The sequence below is a fragment of the Trachinotus anak genome, unplaced genomic scaffold, assembly GCF_046630095.1.
Source record: "Trachinotus anak isolate AG129_WGS33_773 ecotype Australia unplaced genomic scaffold, CSIRO_AGI_Tana_v1 ptg000013l, whole genome shotgun sequence".
In the NCBI taxonomy this organism is placed as follows: domain Eukaryota; kingdom Metazoa; phylum Chordata; class Actinopteri; order Carangiformes; family Carangidae; genus Trachinotus; species Trachinotus anak.
The window spans coordinates 22502087-22518786 of NW_027273864.1; the positions used below are offsets into that span (position 1 = coordinate 22502087).

Below are 16700 nucleotides of genomic sequence, written 5' to 3' on the forward strand. Positions count from 1 at the left end.
ACAATACCCAATAATAACAAAAGGAAAACAGAATTTTTGCTAATTACTTAAAAAGGAAATATCTAACTGAAATAACTGAAATATCACATTGACATAAGTATGTATTCAGTATTTATAAGTATGTATTCAGACCCATTGCTGTGACAAATGGAATGCAGCTCAGGTGCCTCCCATTTTCCTTCATCATCTTCAAGATATACCTGTGGTAAATTCAACTGATTGGACATTATTTGGAAGGCACACACCTGTCTGTATAAAGTCTCACAATGCATATCAATGCAAAAACCAAGTCATGAGGTAGAAGGAGCTGCCTGCAGAGCTCAGAGACAGGATTGTGTCAAGGAACAGATCTGAGGAAGGCAAAACAATTTCTCCTGCATTGAAGGTTTCCAAGAGCACAGTGGTATGTGCTTGGAATGTGATTTCCACATGATTCACTACGTCAAGTGTAATACATAAAATACACACTGGACACAGTACCACCTCAAATTCAAATTATTAGAAATTTGAAATTTGCTCTTAATTTTCTTTGAAATTGTTGCACATTTTAACAGTTTCAGCATAACAGAAAAATATACCAGGCTTAGTTAAATCAATTAAAATAAGAATGCAAATTGATTAATAAAAGTCATAAACAGATCCTATAAGCTTCTCTTATATGACGCCACAGATGCTAAGTGATGCAGTACAAGAACCAGATGCAAAGGAGGCATTAATGACAGAATTTCTCTCTGAAACACATAATAACTTAGTAACTAAAAAAATGCCTACAGTCTATCAATTTTGACATGGCTGACAGTAGAGTTGTAATTTATTTTCCCCATGATTACACCTGTGTATCACTGGGTATTTGTTGGGACGCCTGGTTAGGAGAGGTTCTAAATGTACACACATTTTCAAGCACAAGAAGAAAGTGATAAATCAGTTCAGTGCATAGAAATGTATACATGGTTTAAGCAGAGAACTCTGTGTACGCATGGTTTATAAATGAGGACCTGGTCTAAACTGGCAGTTGCCAGAGGAAAAAATCCTTTATATTCATCCATTTTTTTTTACACCCACTTATCCTCTACAGGGTTTCAAAGGGCTGCAGTATATATCCCAGCATGCATTAGGTGAAAGGCAGGTTACTCTAGGGACAGGGTGCCAGCACATGAAAGTGTCAGTCTCACACATATAAACACTCACATTCACACCTACAGGCAATTGGGAGTCTTTACCCCACCTGACCTGCTTATCTTTGGGCTGTGGGAGGATATGTGAGCACCCAGAGGAAACCGGGGCAGACCCAGGGAGAACATACAAACTCCACACAGGAACAATACTGCAGGGCATGTTGGTTTAGAGATAACCACTGAGCCCCCTCTCCTGCATGACTAAGGATCAAATAATCGCAAGAGAGCACTGCAGGATACAATGAGAGAAAAATCCAAGAAAATGTGTGTCGGCGAGTGTGACAGGTTTATAGTTTCCTTGTTAAAACCATCCCTGTTTATATCAACTACTCTGCTAAGGAATTTTTCTGTGTGATTGTTGGAATACCTGGAATAGTTTCACAACAAAGCAGAGATAGTGACATAAGTTTGAGGCAGCTGAACAAGCTTGTATGGTATCAAGTATGATTGAACTCCCATTTCATTCAAAGGTTCAGGCCAAATTTCATTGTACCAATTCTGTAAGGATGACAGATGGCCATGACTTAAAGATGACATGTGCTTTTGCAAGGAGCTTGGGCACCACTCATGTATATGTGCTGCTCCGAGCCTTAAGCATTTGTCTTGGCAACAGCAGAGAACGTCTTCGTATCCAGCCTCAGAAGAGCAATGTGTAACAGTTGGAGTCTGACGCTCTTTGTTGAAGCTCTCTTGCTGAATTCCAGCCGCTTTCTTGAGCTCCTTAATTGAAAATATTGAGAATGCCTGGCACTTAGAAGATGATACTAAGTGACAACCGGGGAGGAAAAGGCAGCAGGAAACAGACATCCTACTTTATCCCCGAGCCAGCGCTCAAAGGAACCAAATCTTTTGAATCCAGCCTGTCATCGCCATGATAAGCACTGCCAGGTCCCTGCAAATGTGATAGAAATATGTTTGCACAAGCATGGGTTGAGCCACCATGATATTGGCATGTTCCCCCGATCACAGTATCAAAGAGGCCCATCTGCTTCATTTAAAATCTATACGGCAGTGAAGGAGGCTGTCAGCCGTATTGATTTTCCTTTTATCCTCATCATCATTTATTTATTAATTCATCCATTCATTCTTGTTCCCCCTTGTAGTAAATAAGGCTCCTGTGGGGAATGTATTGTCATCAACTGCTCTGCTTAGGAAGTCCATCTTGTTTATCGTTTCACTTCTCATTCAGGCAGTGTGTCTGCCATCCATGCCAGTCCACAGGTTTAACTAATGAATTAGCAATTACTTCCTAGGAATGCTTCTTTCAAGCTCAAATAAGATTTTTTTTTCCCAGTTTGTTTTTCACTTACTGGCTAAAAACCTATTCCACTACTGCAAAGCTATTTCTCCATTTTGATTGGTAACAACTGCTGCTGGTTAGATCATGAAAGCAAATGTGTGCATACAAATCATCATCCCTGTTGTAAATGTCCTAACCTCTTCTTGTCAACAGACGAGACATCGTTTGAAGCAGGGATCAAAGTTCAGATCCACACCCAGGACGAGCCGCCGTTCATAGACCAGCTGGGCTTTGGCGTGGCGCCTGGGTTTCAGACCTTTGTATCCTGTCAGGAACAACGGGTACGTCTTGGGAAAGATGAAATACAGAAAATACAAGAATTTATCTCAGCACATTTTGTCAGGGAGAAGTTTGCCTTTTAAATCTAATGCTGAGGATTTCAGAGAGATATGATGTTTGTAAATCAAATAACCACTGTGTGATGTGAAAATAAACCACTCCGGTTTTAATACTGATAATAATCTTCATTTCTAAAAAAAAAAAATGTTACAAAGTGCTTCACAACAACAAACCACATACAAAAACAAAAAAGACATGGATTCGTGTTGCAAAAGTGATTGGTGCAATATGATGTAAAAGTTAAAACAGAGCTTTAAAAGTGAGTGGAGGTTTAAAGGAAGTCATTGAAGCAGCAAGGTGAATTTCAATAGCAAGGCTGTTTCAGAGTTTGGGAGCCTTGACAGCAAATGCAATCGTGAGACTGCTGCAGGTACATACTGGCTCAGAAACTCACAAATGTGTGCTGGAACATGGAGTGATTGAAATGCAATGAGTAAAGCCTCAGCGAGTGATGAAACATAGTTTATCTCTAAATTCTGATGTGTTAAATGATCCAAACATAACATTTGTCATCAACACAGCAATGAAAACAAATGATGTTATTTGGGCAAACTGTCTTATGGCTTTCAGCCAGCTGTTGACAATACAAACTGCCTAGTTGGTTTTTCATCTGACTGTATATATACACACAGTATGTATGTAGCATTCACCTTAACAACAATCCTGCCTTTCTCTCCTGTTCTTAACACCCATTTGCTAGTCTTCAAATACAATGTAGTGCATGTGTATGCATTGCTAATACTAATAATATTATCATTTATTTATTTATTCTTTCATTTTCCTAGCTAAGCTGTTTCTTTCTTTAGAAACCTTTTTAATGGGCAAATGTGTTTCAGTGTCAAAATCTTTTTTTTGTCCCAAATGCTTGTCAAATAAGTTTACATGGACACTTTCAAAGTCTAGATTTTAAAACTTAAAATTGTCATGCAACACCTTGTCTCATGTGAACATACTGTACATCACCTGATACAATAGCCCACCTAATCAGTGATGTATCCTGGGATGATTTGTGGTGTTTTGAAGCTTTCAATATCCTGCATGGCCCATGTGACCCTGCCAGGGTTGATCAAACCCCGGACTGTGTCCCAGCAGCACTCACAGTCTACTGCTCTCACCCCTTGATGCACAACCATCTGGAGGATCTCTCTCCTGCCTCTGAGGCACTCCTGAGGGCTCTGCCCTTGTCTGCCCCCGTCACTCCCAGCAGACAGACTGAGAGCTTTACTGAACTTTCCCGAGCGAGTCAGTCTCTCAGTCATTTGAAATTTAAACAGTGAGCACAAGCTGTTCAGTTTGAGAGCTTATCCGAAACTCTCTCTGTCACTTAAAACAATGTCAAGGCAGATGTTACACATTTTGAACATACTTAAAGCTCCATCAAGTGATATTTTATGTGCATATTGAATCTAATATTCCTTGTACTGTGAAAGGTGGCGAGTACTGAAACCATTGAAAACCCTCGTCTCTGCTCTGGTCAGATTTTAACCACTGTTTGCTCATTGGTTTTAGTTTTTTGGTTGAAACACAGAGAGACAATTATCACAGAGGTCACAGAGAGAACTGGAGGAAACAGGAAACACAGTGATGCTTACACACACAGCGACGTGGCGAGTGGTGCTGATAACAGACTGTATAACAAGTTCATATAGTGGTAGTTCACTAACTTGACACTGAATGGTACAATTAAAATTTCCTTTATTTTCTTCCTTTATAAACATTTCCAAACAGTGACCTGATAATTAACCTGATCACTTAAAGGCAGGTTACTGATGAAAATCATAAAGTAGATTTATTCAGTTTTGAGGTGCTTGTATGAGTATTTACATTTCGTTACTTAATACTTCTATTTATACAACATTTCTACATTTGAGAGGAAAATATTATGCTTTTTACTTTATTTGTCTGACACCTTTATTTACAAGTTATTTTTCAGACTAAGATTTTATACGGTTCAATCTTTTACAATGTATGGTATTTTAAGGTTACGTTGCTTCTTACTTACAGAAAAGCAGCACATGGTTGGGGAACCTTCTCATAGGTCAGAAGTCTGTGGGTTGTTAGCATTTCCACCAAAGAGACATTTCCCCTCTAAACTTCTCAGATAGTTTAATTTAAATAACTTTTTGAGGTCCAAAGTTGTAAAAAGTATAATGTAATATTTCACACAAAAACAGGATTACCTTCTGTCCTACCCCATGAATCATCTCAAATCCCCTCAGATTTAATTGTGAGCCTTTGGAGGCGACTAGAACCCAGGGGTGGAAACCACTGGATTAAACTATGTACCAAGTGGGGTGCAACGTACACATTATTGCATCAGTATTAATCAGAAAAAAATCATATTAAAGAATATATCACTGACAGGGGACATTTTTCTGCAGATCTGCTACAATTTATTTTGATACTTAAAGTGCATTTTGCTGATAATACAGTTAGACTTTTACTTCAGATGTTAAATCCAGTACAGTTGTTGTTTTTTTAGTACTTTTACTTTAGTAAAGAATCTGAAAACTTCTTCCTCCACTAAACACAATGTTTCCTGAATCTGGATATCCACAATCCCAGCAGTGTAACATACTTGTCACTGGCACCCTGTCACCCTGTTCAAGGCTTTCGTTGGACTACAAGGGGGTTGAAATGAGGTGTCCCACATGGTAAGCACTGCACTGTCAGCAGTAATGCTGTGTTCTGAAGGATAAATGCTTCTCGTCTTTCACACAAAGGAGGTTGAAAACATAATTTTGCCTGGGAATCAATCCTGTGTAGAAGGCAAAAAGTCTTTCACACACATTCATCCATAACCTGACAGTTGAAAGGACAGCTACTTTTTTATTTTTTTTATATGATGAAGGCTGTTTTAATAGCTGGAAATCGAACACTGATCCTCCAGTATTATACCACCAAACCACCCATCCCACAGTGCAACTGAAGGGACAGTTCAGGTTTGTGGGGCCCCTTGGAGACCTCTGCATAGGTACATACCGGGTGCCTCAGCATCATTAAGAAACACAGCTTGTAGAAGTATCCTGCTCAGTGCAATGAAGTGTATGTAGGTTATTCCTCTGAACTGTGAATAATTCTGCTGGGTGAGATGGCAAGCATGCAGCCAGACAAATCATATACCCCGGCCTCTAATATGCTACAGAACCATGCATAATGAATGGAGGAGAGAAAGGGATGGATTTTGGGAGTGATCTCAGTCCTTCCACGTCCACACTACTAGTGAGTGTCTTCCAGTGTCGGCGGGCTGCAGCAGGATTTTGCATGCTGCCAATGTCGCGTCTGCAGGAGACTGTTCCTCTTTGTTTTTCTCTCTTTCTCACCAGCTCCTTTACGTTTCCCATCTCCAACAGTCATTACAATTCCTCTAATACAGTTATTCTCTCTTTAATATAATTCTGCCCTCTCTGTCACCCTTTCTCTTTCTCTCTGTGTTTTTCCATTTATTTCATTGGCTGGCAGGCTCATTCTTCATTAATCTAATGCAGTTTGCTCACATTCATTCAACTCCCTGCTTCAGCAGTCTTGTAGTGTCAAACTGTTTGGGGATTTATCAGCCGGCCAAAACTGTCACTCACCCTGATCCCACAAAAGAGAAATCTGCAGTTTCCCACTACTTAATGTACAAAGCAAAAACTTCAAAATGTTTATTCTTCCAGTTTTTCTCCACCCTCCTCTCTCTCCGTCCACTGAGTCCTGCTGACTCCCTTCTTTCTTCCTTTTACCCTTTTGTTTGCACTCTCTCACTCCGTTAATGAAGGGGGAATTGAGGTCACAATCTTAGCATGATTTGTTTTCTTCTTCATGGTCGTTAAACAGCTAACAGCACACTAAAACGTCCTTAAATCTCTTATGCCAGATTACCTTTTGTCCAGGCAGAATTGAGCTTTTGCAGAAGTTAAACCAGAGGGAAGTAACGTTTCAACAAGGTTGTTTAGGATGGCCGAGTGGAGCTTTTGAAAATGCAGAGAAATCGAAGTAGCAGATCTCTGAGCACAAGAGAGCCATCATCAAGCCCTCCAGTAGGTCTAATCCACGTGATGAGGTGAATAAATACACAAGTCCCTATTATTGATTATCACATTTTACCCGGCTCTGATGGCTTTTATTTTCTGTTTGACTTTGGGAGAAAGTCAGAAAAGTGTAGAAATTAGCAGAGGAATCTTTACAATCATTACTGTGCATGTGAATGCGTATGAATTCTGTATGTACCTGTTGACCATCGCCTTGAGGTATTAGTAAGCAAATCCAGTACACAACACACATGGCTGCCTCTTGTGCTCCAGCACAAATTGTAAAATGCAGTTCCCTAAATCACAACAGTGGCCTTTAATTTATTGCTATGTGAGCACCCAGTGATGCACCGTTTGAACTGATGAGACCAAAAAACACGGAGTGCTTTATAGATTCCTACTTCATTTTTAATGCAGTGAATTGCAAATGCTCATCTTTTCTTTTTCTTTTTTTTATGTGACTGAAATGTAAATCAATGCTTCTAATATTTTTAATATAATATGAAAATTGCAAAATTCAGTCTGCTGGAGTTATCAGCAGACTTCAATTTACTTTTTTTTTATTTATTAAATTTTTTTAGATGAGCAGTACAGAGCCAACCTCAAGTTTACACAAGTTTCACTGGGGTTCGGTTTATGTAAGATAAATATATTTTTGATAAGAGTAAACATAAGGGTTAGAAAAGGAAAAATACAGGATAAAAATTCAAAGATAAAAACATAAATGTATCCAATAGGAGTACAAAAAAGGAAAAACATATAAAATGCAAAATGTACATATGTTACAGTTTTAAAGCAACTTACACAATACAATGTAGTTGACTTCTGAGTCCATCTATGTTAATGGGCAGAGCAGTGCAGAAGATTACCGGAGGAGAAGATAACACAAAGCCGAGGAAAGACAGAGGTCAGAGTTCACCATCTGCAGAGCTGAGGGAAAGAGCTTTTTCTGAATCCTCCTGTGTTGGACAATTGGCTGCAGAATTTTGTGTATGACTACAATCAGCACATGTTCAGTGATAGAAAATGTCTATTTGTGGATCAAAACACAAGGAGCATGGAACAGCGCTTTTCCCTGTGGCTAAGCTGTCCAGTGTGAAACTCTTACAACATCACAGCTCTACTACACAGCTCATACTATTCAGTTCCTGCATGAAGAGTGGGCAGTACAATGAAAGCACAGAGAGAGAGTCAGAATAGCAGAAGCGTAGGAGACGAGCTCCCACAACAAGCACCGTTATACACATGTATTCACCGTGAGGTTTTCGGTTTCTGTGCCAAATACATAAAATATGTCATGACTTCTCATATGGGCAGACTAACAAGTTTATTGTCATGTTGACAGCAAGTACAAGGTCACATTGCTGTGTTTACATGGCACAAGACGGGATGCTCAACATACAGTTCGCTCTTTAGCTCAAGTGGTTCTGCACTGTTGCTTCTATCTCTCTCCCAGCTGACATACCTGCCTCCGCCGTGGGGGGACTGCAAGGCCACACCGATGGACTCAGACTTCTTCAGCACCTACAGCATCACAGCCTGTCGGATCGACTGTGAGACACGATACCTGGTGGAGAATTGCAACTGCAGGATGGTCCACATGCCCGGTAAGAACCAGAGGACTCGTCTCATTGCTGGATATAGATGTGTCTATATTTGTTTCTAGACATTGTCTACTGTTGTGGCTGGAAGTCCTGTCATCTGAAATTGTTGTGACAAAAACAACTCTTCAGCTTTTTGCCAGCGACCGCAGATAATCAAATACTTTCACACTCCAGTGAATCAGAAAACTCAACTATTTTCACTTTGTGTTTGTGCAGTGATTACAGCTGGCATTTGCTGTCTACCTTTAATCACCATGTAGTATCTGAGAAGACAAATTGAAAAAGAGTTTGGCTCTGAGGAAACATTGGGATCTGGCCTCGGTTAACCCTCGCTCTCCTCTCCAATAATTGTTAATGTCCCTCTCCTCAATCATGGTCACTCTCAGCGGTGTGTTAGCATATGGAGAGCCAGACAAATCTGTCTCTGTGATAATCAGGATTAGCTGCTATCTTAAAGTGATTGTGCAGTTGATTAATGGAAGTCTATAGAGAACTCCCCTGTTAAAATCCACCGCCCCCGTGGATTGTGCTCTGCCCCTATTCATCTCCTCTATCTCCCCTGTCATTGAGCGATTTTGAAAGCGCATGACCCAAAATGGAGTGAATAAATGCAGCTTGGAAATAATTTCCCCAACATCTAGGACGTGTCTTTTTCCTGTGTTGTCCTGCTAGAAGGGAGAGGGACGGCTCATCTGCCAGATGGAGAAAGACAAAGAGGGTGACGGACACTGATGATAGGCAGCGAAAGTGCAATGACGTTAATGAAATCACTAACTAGAGTTAGTAACAAAGATCCAGTCAGAGGAATAACCCACATGCACAGTTTCCATAGGACAGTGATGACGGTCTGAGACAGAATTAATTATAAGCCCAGATCTCATCATTCTTTGTGCATCTTTGAAATCCTCCTCTTCTCTTGTTCACGCTGTGAACATTGTGTTTCTTCTGCCCGTCCTTAGGAGATGCCCCATATTGCACCCCGGAGCAGTACAAAGAGTGTGCAGATCCTGCCTTGGGTAAGGAGATAACCCAGCATACTGCTTGTGTATGTGTGTATGTGTCTTACACACATTTCATTGTGTATGTCCCACTGTTCAGAGCCCCTGATCCAAGCTGATAACAGATAATAGTGTTCCTTCAGCTTGATGGTAGCCATTCTCAAATAGTAAACCTCAGGCCTGGCACTGAGGCTCTCCTTTTCTCACTCCCCTGTCTCTCCATCGACTGATACCTTTCAGGCTTTTCATGTCTGTTGCTTGTTTTCTTATTGACTTGTAATCTTTTGCACTTTCATGACTGTCTTACATTTTTGCCGGTGGCTGCTACTGTTTCTCTGTCTCTGTCAGCATGTGTCTTCTATCTTTTGTATTTCTTATAAGGGTCTCTGGGCGCCTCTCCTCGTGGCGTCTTTTCACAAGTTTTCTTTGACGCCTCTCACTCTGCTGGCATTTTGTTTGTCATCCTGGGATGACAACAAGTCTTTCTGTCCCTCTGTCTACTTCATTTTTCAGACTTCCTTGTCGAGAAGGATAATGACTACTGTGTGTGCGAGACACCATGCAACTTGACACGTTATGGCAAAGAGATGTCCTTTGTCAAAATACCCAGCAAAGCATCAGCCAAGTATCTTGCTAAGAAATTCAACAAGACAGAGCAGTACATAGCGTAAGTCCCATTTTGATGTTTTATTTAACCAAAGATGAGCTTGGAATTTTCCACATTTCATAATGTGATATTATGATCATATTATGTTTGTGTTTTACAACGTGTGTCCAAATAAATGATTGTAATGAGAAAATTGCAGAGAATAGTTTTGTCAGATGTCAGGAAGAACAATAGTTTTAATTCATTAATTTGATTATTTTTTTGTGACTTTCCATTTGCCATATTTATAAGGTACATCTGGCTTAAAGGAATGTAGTCCTGCAATAAATCCTACCTTCATGGTGGTTATAATGTTCCATTCTTGCTGAAACTGTTTTATAGGGGTGATGATTCAGCTTTACAGTAATTTTAGAGGATGTGGCTTGTGGTGCTGTTGAACTGTATTTAATTATACAGAGATGTATAATGCATGGTTTTTGGCAATAACTCTAAAATTCATGTGCTAATTATGACACAATTTATAACAAAATAGGATAAAATGATGATGTGATGAAATTTTATATCCATATTATCGAAGATCAATTTCACTGTGTTTTCATAATGTTCTGCAAAAACACTTCTGGCCATTATTCAACACTGTAACGCTGATTGTTGCCATATTTCCTGCAGCCTGACTCGTTGGCATAGGCGCACAACCGTGAGGTGCTAATTCTAATTTTTATAAATCTAAATGTGCCAACGTACTTTTAAAACACGACAAAAAGCCTCCCTTCCTAAAACACACAGTGCTTGCAGTTCCCAAACGTAGCTTGTGGTCTTGATTGTGAGGCACTAAGATTGAAATGTGATGTTTATCATTGTTGCAATTGAATTAAACCACTCGAGTACACAAACACCATAAAAGTTGCATTGCACATCTCTTGATACTAGGTCACCTGGTGTATGTCAATTACATAATAAAAAATCATAAAGCAAGTTACCTTTCCTGTATAATAGAATTGAAGTGTTTTGGGATTGATTTGACCTGGATTTTGTCATTGGGATGTGGAAATGGAAAGAGGAGCTTTTATTCAGAGCTTTACTTGATTAATCAACCAAGTATTGAGTGTTTCTTTGCCAAATGTACTGAAAAGATCAAAAGTAGTTTGAGGAAATGAGGAGAGGGTACAATAATAGTTGAATCTTTTATTTTTCATTCCCAGCATAGCTGTTGAAGACAAGATAATTACACCATATGTAGTCAGAGTGCCGCAAAAACCTTTCCACTTCTCCCCTCTGAAAGTTTTCTTCAATTCCCTGTAGAGAGATGTTAGTCCATCCAGTTCATTTTTTTGACTGGCCATATTTCCGAGTGATGTCAGTGTGATGAACATTAGCTGGAAGTGTTCTTGTATCCAGGCTGCACAGTGTTTAGTGGTGTGAAACTGAAGTCTGAGACAGTTAGCTGTCTTTCTGCTGGGAACCTCGACTACACAGCTCCACGGTCTGTGGATTGTTGCTCTGATCAGATGTACGTGCAGGTTACTTACTCGCAATAAGCACACCTAACAGAAAGAAAGCATCATTCAAACTGCAAGATGACACCACACACAGATGGGCTACAAATCAGGAGAAAACAGCCAAGAACGACAGCAACAACAAGACATAAGCCACCTATTCAGTGATTCACAACCAGGGCCACTTATACCCCAGGGGGGTAACTATTTGTTGGCAGCCGCTATGTGGAAAGATTGTAGAGAAGCTCAACTGATTAAAAAAAAAAAAGAAAGAAATTGCACTGTGATTAAAAAATATATCCACACATTAAGTCAAGTCAACTGCAACACCTGTGTTGCTATTTTGTATGCATGAAAACTAGTAAGCAAGCAAGCAGAGGTCTGGACAGTTGCCTTAAAGTATTGGATGAATGGTTGACATAGATATATAGTATATATGCAGATGAACAACTGAGCGGGTAAAAGTAATAGATCAACAGTTGAAACAGCTAGAAGTAAGAAAATATTAGACACATAGTTCCCATGTTTAAAAAAGTGGACAAACAGATCTCCATCCCTTCATTATCAGCTGTAATTTGCATTTGGTTGTTTCAAGTCAGCCCTCAGCTTTACCAGAGTTTCTTTTTTAAGACTGACAGATCATCACTTGTCTTGACTTAAATTTAAGTAATAAAACAGTGCACCAGCACAAAAATCAAAACTACAAAGTGGACTTGTGGTTTTGATCTCAACTCCAGTGGGGTGTGAAGTCTGTCTCGGCCCACAGAGAGGATATTCAGGAGTCAAAATAATAGTCTGCCGTGCCCTGGGCGTTTAAACTAATCCCCATTCTTTTTCTCTCTGCTGAAGCCACGTGTTTAGACATTAACACAGTACAAAATCAAACAGCTGTCATCATTTCCCTTGTATTCCTCAACGATCAGGCTCACCTTTGGGAAGTTAGTCAGTGACGACAGGTTATTTGCTAAATTTGATGCATTTGCTCTGTTATCTGCAGGAAGTGGCAGACTCACCAGTCATCTTCTCCGCCTGAGGACTCTCTGATAAAAACAAAAAAAAAAAGTCTATAAAATGCAAACTGAGACGTTTGATTATGTGACTTAAGACTGTGCGCTTCCCTCTCTGTTTACAGTGATAACATTCTGGTTCTGGATATCTTCTTTGAAGCGCTGAACTACGAGACCATTGAACAAAAGAAAGCCTACGAATTGGCAGGCCTTCTGGGTGAGGATATGGCTGTCAAGCGTTTTCTTGGGAATAGATATTATGCAGTATGCAGCATGACGGATGTTTTTTATATAAAGTGACAGTAAAGCAAATGCTCGCATTTTTATATTAGGTGCTCAGGTCCCAGAGGACACAAACTGTCTCTTCAAACTATCTTGGCTTTTCAACTACGTTTTGCAAACATCTATGTTTTCTATTACATTTCTCACCATTTAGATGAAAACTTTCCAAGCTGACCTCTTTTTCATATGAATGCACAGAGATGATCTCCATCTCTGTTATGTATAAAGGTGCAATTTTTCTGCTTTGCTTATTTGTCCAGGTGATATTGGAGGTCAGATGGGCCTTTTCATAGGAGCCAGCATCCTCACCATTCTCGAACTCTTTGACTATCTATATGAGGTAAAATATCTCTTTCCTGAACATCTGCCATCGTTATCCAGAGCCTCTCACTTACATAAATCACCTATTGTTGTGTATCGCTTATAGAAATTTGTGCTGTTCCCGAAATATGGAATTACTTTATTTACAAAATCGAGTTTTTCACACTATCTTACCATCCATGAAGAACGCACTGTTCCTCACAACCCTGCAGCCCATCTCTGTGCAACACACACACACATCTTAACAACGCAACAACGCTGAATACATTAACATTTTGGATGTATTATATTTTAGATTAGTCAGGATGTCTCTGTCCATTCTCATTAGAGTAACTCCATGTTGCATGGTTCCCCTGTACCAGCAATGGAGAGAGGTTTTTTTTCCTGTGCCCTTAAATTAAGCAGCGAACGAGTGTGAGTGAAATTCAGCATCTGCTCATGTGCAGGATCAATGGGGAAAAATATTTATAGATATATAAGATGAGTCTCATTTGAATTTCCGTTTGCCTGATCCTTCAAACTACAAAGTTTAGGGGCTTAAACTATATAAGACACAAAAAAATGAGAGCTTTTGAAAGCTCTCCAGAAACAAACAAAAAAATGAACATTGTGTTTTGATCCCAGAAGGCTAGGAATGGTTGTCCTTGCCTATTTTCAGGTGATCAAGTACAAGCTGTGCCGATGCGTGAAGAAGAAACACAAAGGCCGCAACAACAATGACCGGGGAGCTGTTCTGAGCCTGGATGATGTGAAACGCCATGTCAGTAGGCTGCTGCTAAGTACTTTCACTGTGTCAGACTGCATTGCTTTGACAGGGGCACACTCTCTTCTTTGTCTTCACTGGTCTGAAGGAGTGAAGGAGGAGTAGAAATGATGGAGGTAGTGATGGTGGGGAGCAGAATCAAACGAGAAAGTGAGGAGATGGAGGTGGAGGAAGCGAGGGGAGGAAAAGACTTGAGAGACATGAAAAGGAGCAGAAAAAAAGATTGGGATGTGAGGGAGAGAAAATTGAGAGAGAGGAGTAGAAGAGCGGAAAGTGGCTTGAATTTAATCAAAGCTGGGGGACAGGACCGACAGGGACAGGCCGGAATTAGAGCTTTGGAAAGTGTGACAGCTCACTTATTTCCAAGTGTAAATGAAGCCAGTTCACTTTAATTGTAAGTCCGAGCAGAGGAACAGGGAAAGATGTGCTCCTCCTCTGATCTGCTCTCCTGCCTTATTCAGTCATCTCCTCTTTTCATCCACCTTCATTATTTTCATTATTCTTCAGGGTATTTGTAATGAATCTATTTCCTCTTCACCTCGTGTCATGTTTTTTTTTTAGTGTTTTTTCGACCTCAGGGTTTTCTCAAATGTGTTTTATTCTGGATATGATGACTCCCACTCTGCACGTTTGTCCACTCTCTGTCTGACTGTTTCCTCTCCTGCTGATCATTTCTCTCGCCTGTCGTTATCCACCTCTATACGTTATCTTACCTGCCTTTTTTGCCTTTTCTCTCTCTCTCTCTCTCTCTCTCTCTCACTCTCTCTATTTTGATGTCAGGCTCCTTGCGAGAACCTGCGTACACCATCAACATATCCTGGCAACATGCTACCTCATCACCCGGGCCAGGGCAACTTTGAAGACTTCACTTGCTGAGCAGACCCGGGTGAAGCATCAAAGTGTGCGTTATGCAACCAAAGCCAACCATACAACAAGAACTTTTCAACACGGGGAGTGCGAGGAACTGATACAAAGTTTGACAGAGGCACTTTTTTCATAGAAACGGAGGACAAATCCAACACGACAAAGAACTTTCACCTGAGGCCAAGTGGAGAGGATATCCCAAATATAAAATTATCTGTTAATTTTCCAGAGAACAATTCATGCAGCACTCCAAACTCTTCTATCTCTGTGTTTTCCTCTGGAATACTGCCGTAAAGGATGCTCATGGAGAAACCTTGCCAACACGGACCTCTCTTTCAAAAGACAAAAAAAAAAAAAAAAAAGTTAAACTAAGTAAGGGAAAATGTACAGTTATCTCACCATAAACAGTCGATCAGAAAAAAAAGAGCCCCCTTGCCTTTATATACAACACACAATGGTTTCACACAACATCGGCCTGCTAGTGGGACAAATATTCATACTGCTTACTTCACTGTACATGTAGCAACATCTGTAACTGTTGCAGCGCTCCATAAAACGACAGCTGGGCTATGTGTAGTTTGTTTGAGAATGTATCTATGTTCACGGTGAGTGTAGTCGAGTGTGAAGGGAAATTTTCAAGTTGGGGGGTGGGGGGGGTGGGGGTTGTGACGGCAGTGGTAGTGGTAGAGATGCGTCATCTACCATTAAAAATGTACCGGTGATGATTTCAGGTCTCATCATGTAAATGCATGCTTGTATTTGTCCAGTGCATGTTTTTCATTTCATTTCTAATTTGATTTTTTTTTTTTTTTCCCAATGTGTATAAATATTATAATTACCAAGTTTGCCTCAATGATATACAGCAAAAGCAAGATGATACATCCCATATATTTGTGTGTATGTGTGAGGCTATGCAGTGTGTATGTATATGTGTGTGTGTGTGTGGGCTCACGTGTTCCTGGGTGCCAACATCAGCACCCAAGTAGGTACAATGAGTGTTTGTTGAGTTTGCAAATGGATGTGCTGCACCTAATTTCATATCTCTTCAGTTGGAGTTTTTTTTCATTTTCACATGTGCCAGATGAGTTGAGGAACCTTCATTCAACTTCATTTACTCTTATCTCAGCTCTGGGATGAGGTGAGCTGAATTTTTTTTTTTTTTTTCTTTTCTTTTTTCCAGGAGAGTTGATTACTGAAATCCTTGGAGTTTTGTGGGGCTGTTAAATTTTTTCTGTATCTGTGTTCTAGTTACAAAAGTCTTATCAAAGCACAATACCGCCAGTATGTAGAGGTGATGTAAAAGAAAATGTACTATTCTTCTTGATATATTGTCATATTATTAATATCGTGTTGATCCAACTGTTTTTCAGTTGTTTTTTTTTCTTTCATATAAAACGTACTCAGTATTGCCTGATAATCCTGTCTCCATCTTCCAGGTAATAGGCTGGTTTATTTAGTTATCAAAGCAAAAATAAAATGTAAATAACATTTTGAAGAATTGTTACTCTGCTGAGGTTTTATTCCTATCAGTGAGTTTTGAAGCCTTTGTTTGTCATTTTGGTTGAATAGATAAATAGGCAAAGCAATGTATTTTTCAACTCCAGATACTGTGCAAATGTTCATTTTTTAATCACGAGTAGCTCTCAGAAAATCTGATTAAGCATTCTGCGCTTCATCTAAGACATTTTTGCTATCTCTATTTTCACCAATCAACATGTTATCTCGTGTTTTGCTTCATACAACATTTTCTTGGAATTAAATCAGCATTTAGCAAAGGGTTTGGGGGCAGAAACCTGGTATTAAACTAGATATTGCTTATCTGCTTTAACCATTCATTTGGGCTGCAGTTTAACAGCTGCAAGCAACATCATTGGTATTTCGGAGCCCCGTACTCTTGAAATGTAATCACAGTTTCAGCTGTATGACAAAAG

General features: G+C 39.8%; 1 protein-coding gene across 3 annotated transcripts in view; it reads left to right on the forward strand.

The window, feature by feature from the left end:
- asic1b (acid-sensing (proton-gated) ion channel 1b) overlaps positions 1–15163 on the forward strand; it is a 142173-nt gene extending 127010 nt beyond the window's left edge. For all 3 annotated transcript variants that reach the window (XM_071493302.1, XM_071493301.1, XM_071493300.1), the window contains 8 exons: positions 2629–2756; positions 8284–8434; positions 9391–9447; positions 9943–10096; positions 12665–12756; positions 13082–13161; positions 13801–13902; positions 14686–15163. In XM_071493302.1, coding sequence (XP_071349403.1) covers positions 2629–2756; positions 8284–8434; positions 9391–9447; positions 9943–10096; positions 12665–12756; positions 13082–13161; positions 13801–13902; positions 14686–14781 — 860 coding nt within the window. In that variant the 3' untranslated portion in view covers positions 14782–15163. The remainder of the gene's footprint in view (positions 1–2628; positions 2757–8283; positions 8435–9390; positions 9448–9942; positions 10097–12664; positions 12757–13081; positions 13162–13800; positions 13903–14685) is intronic.
- Positions 15164–16700: the final 1537 nt, after the last annotated feature.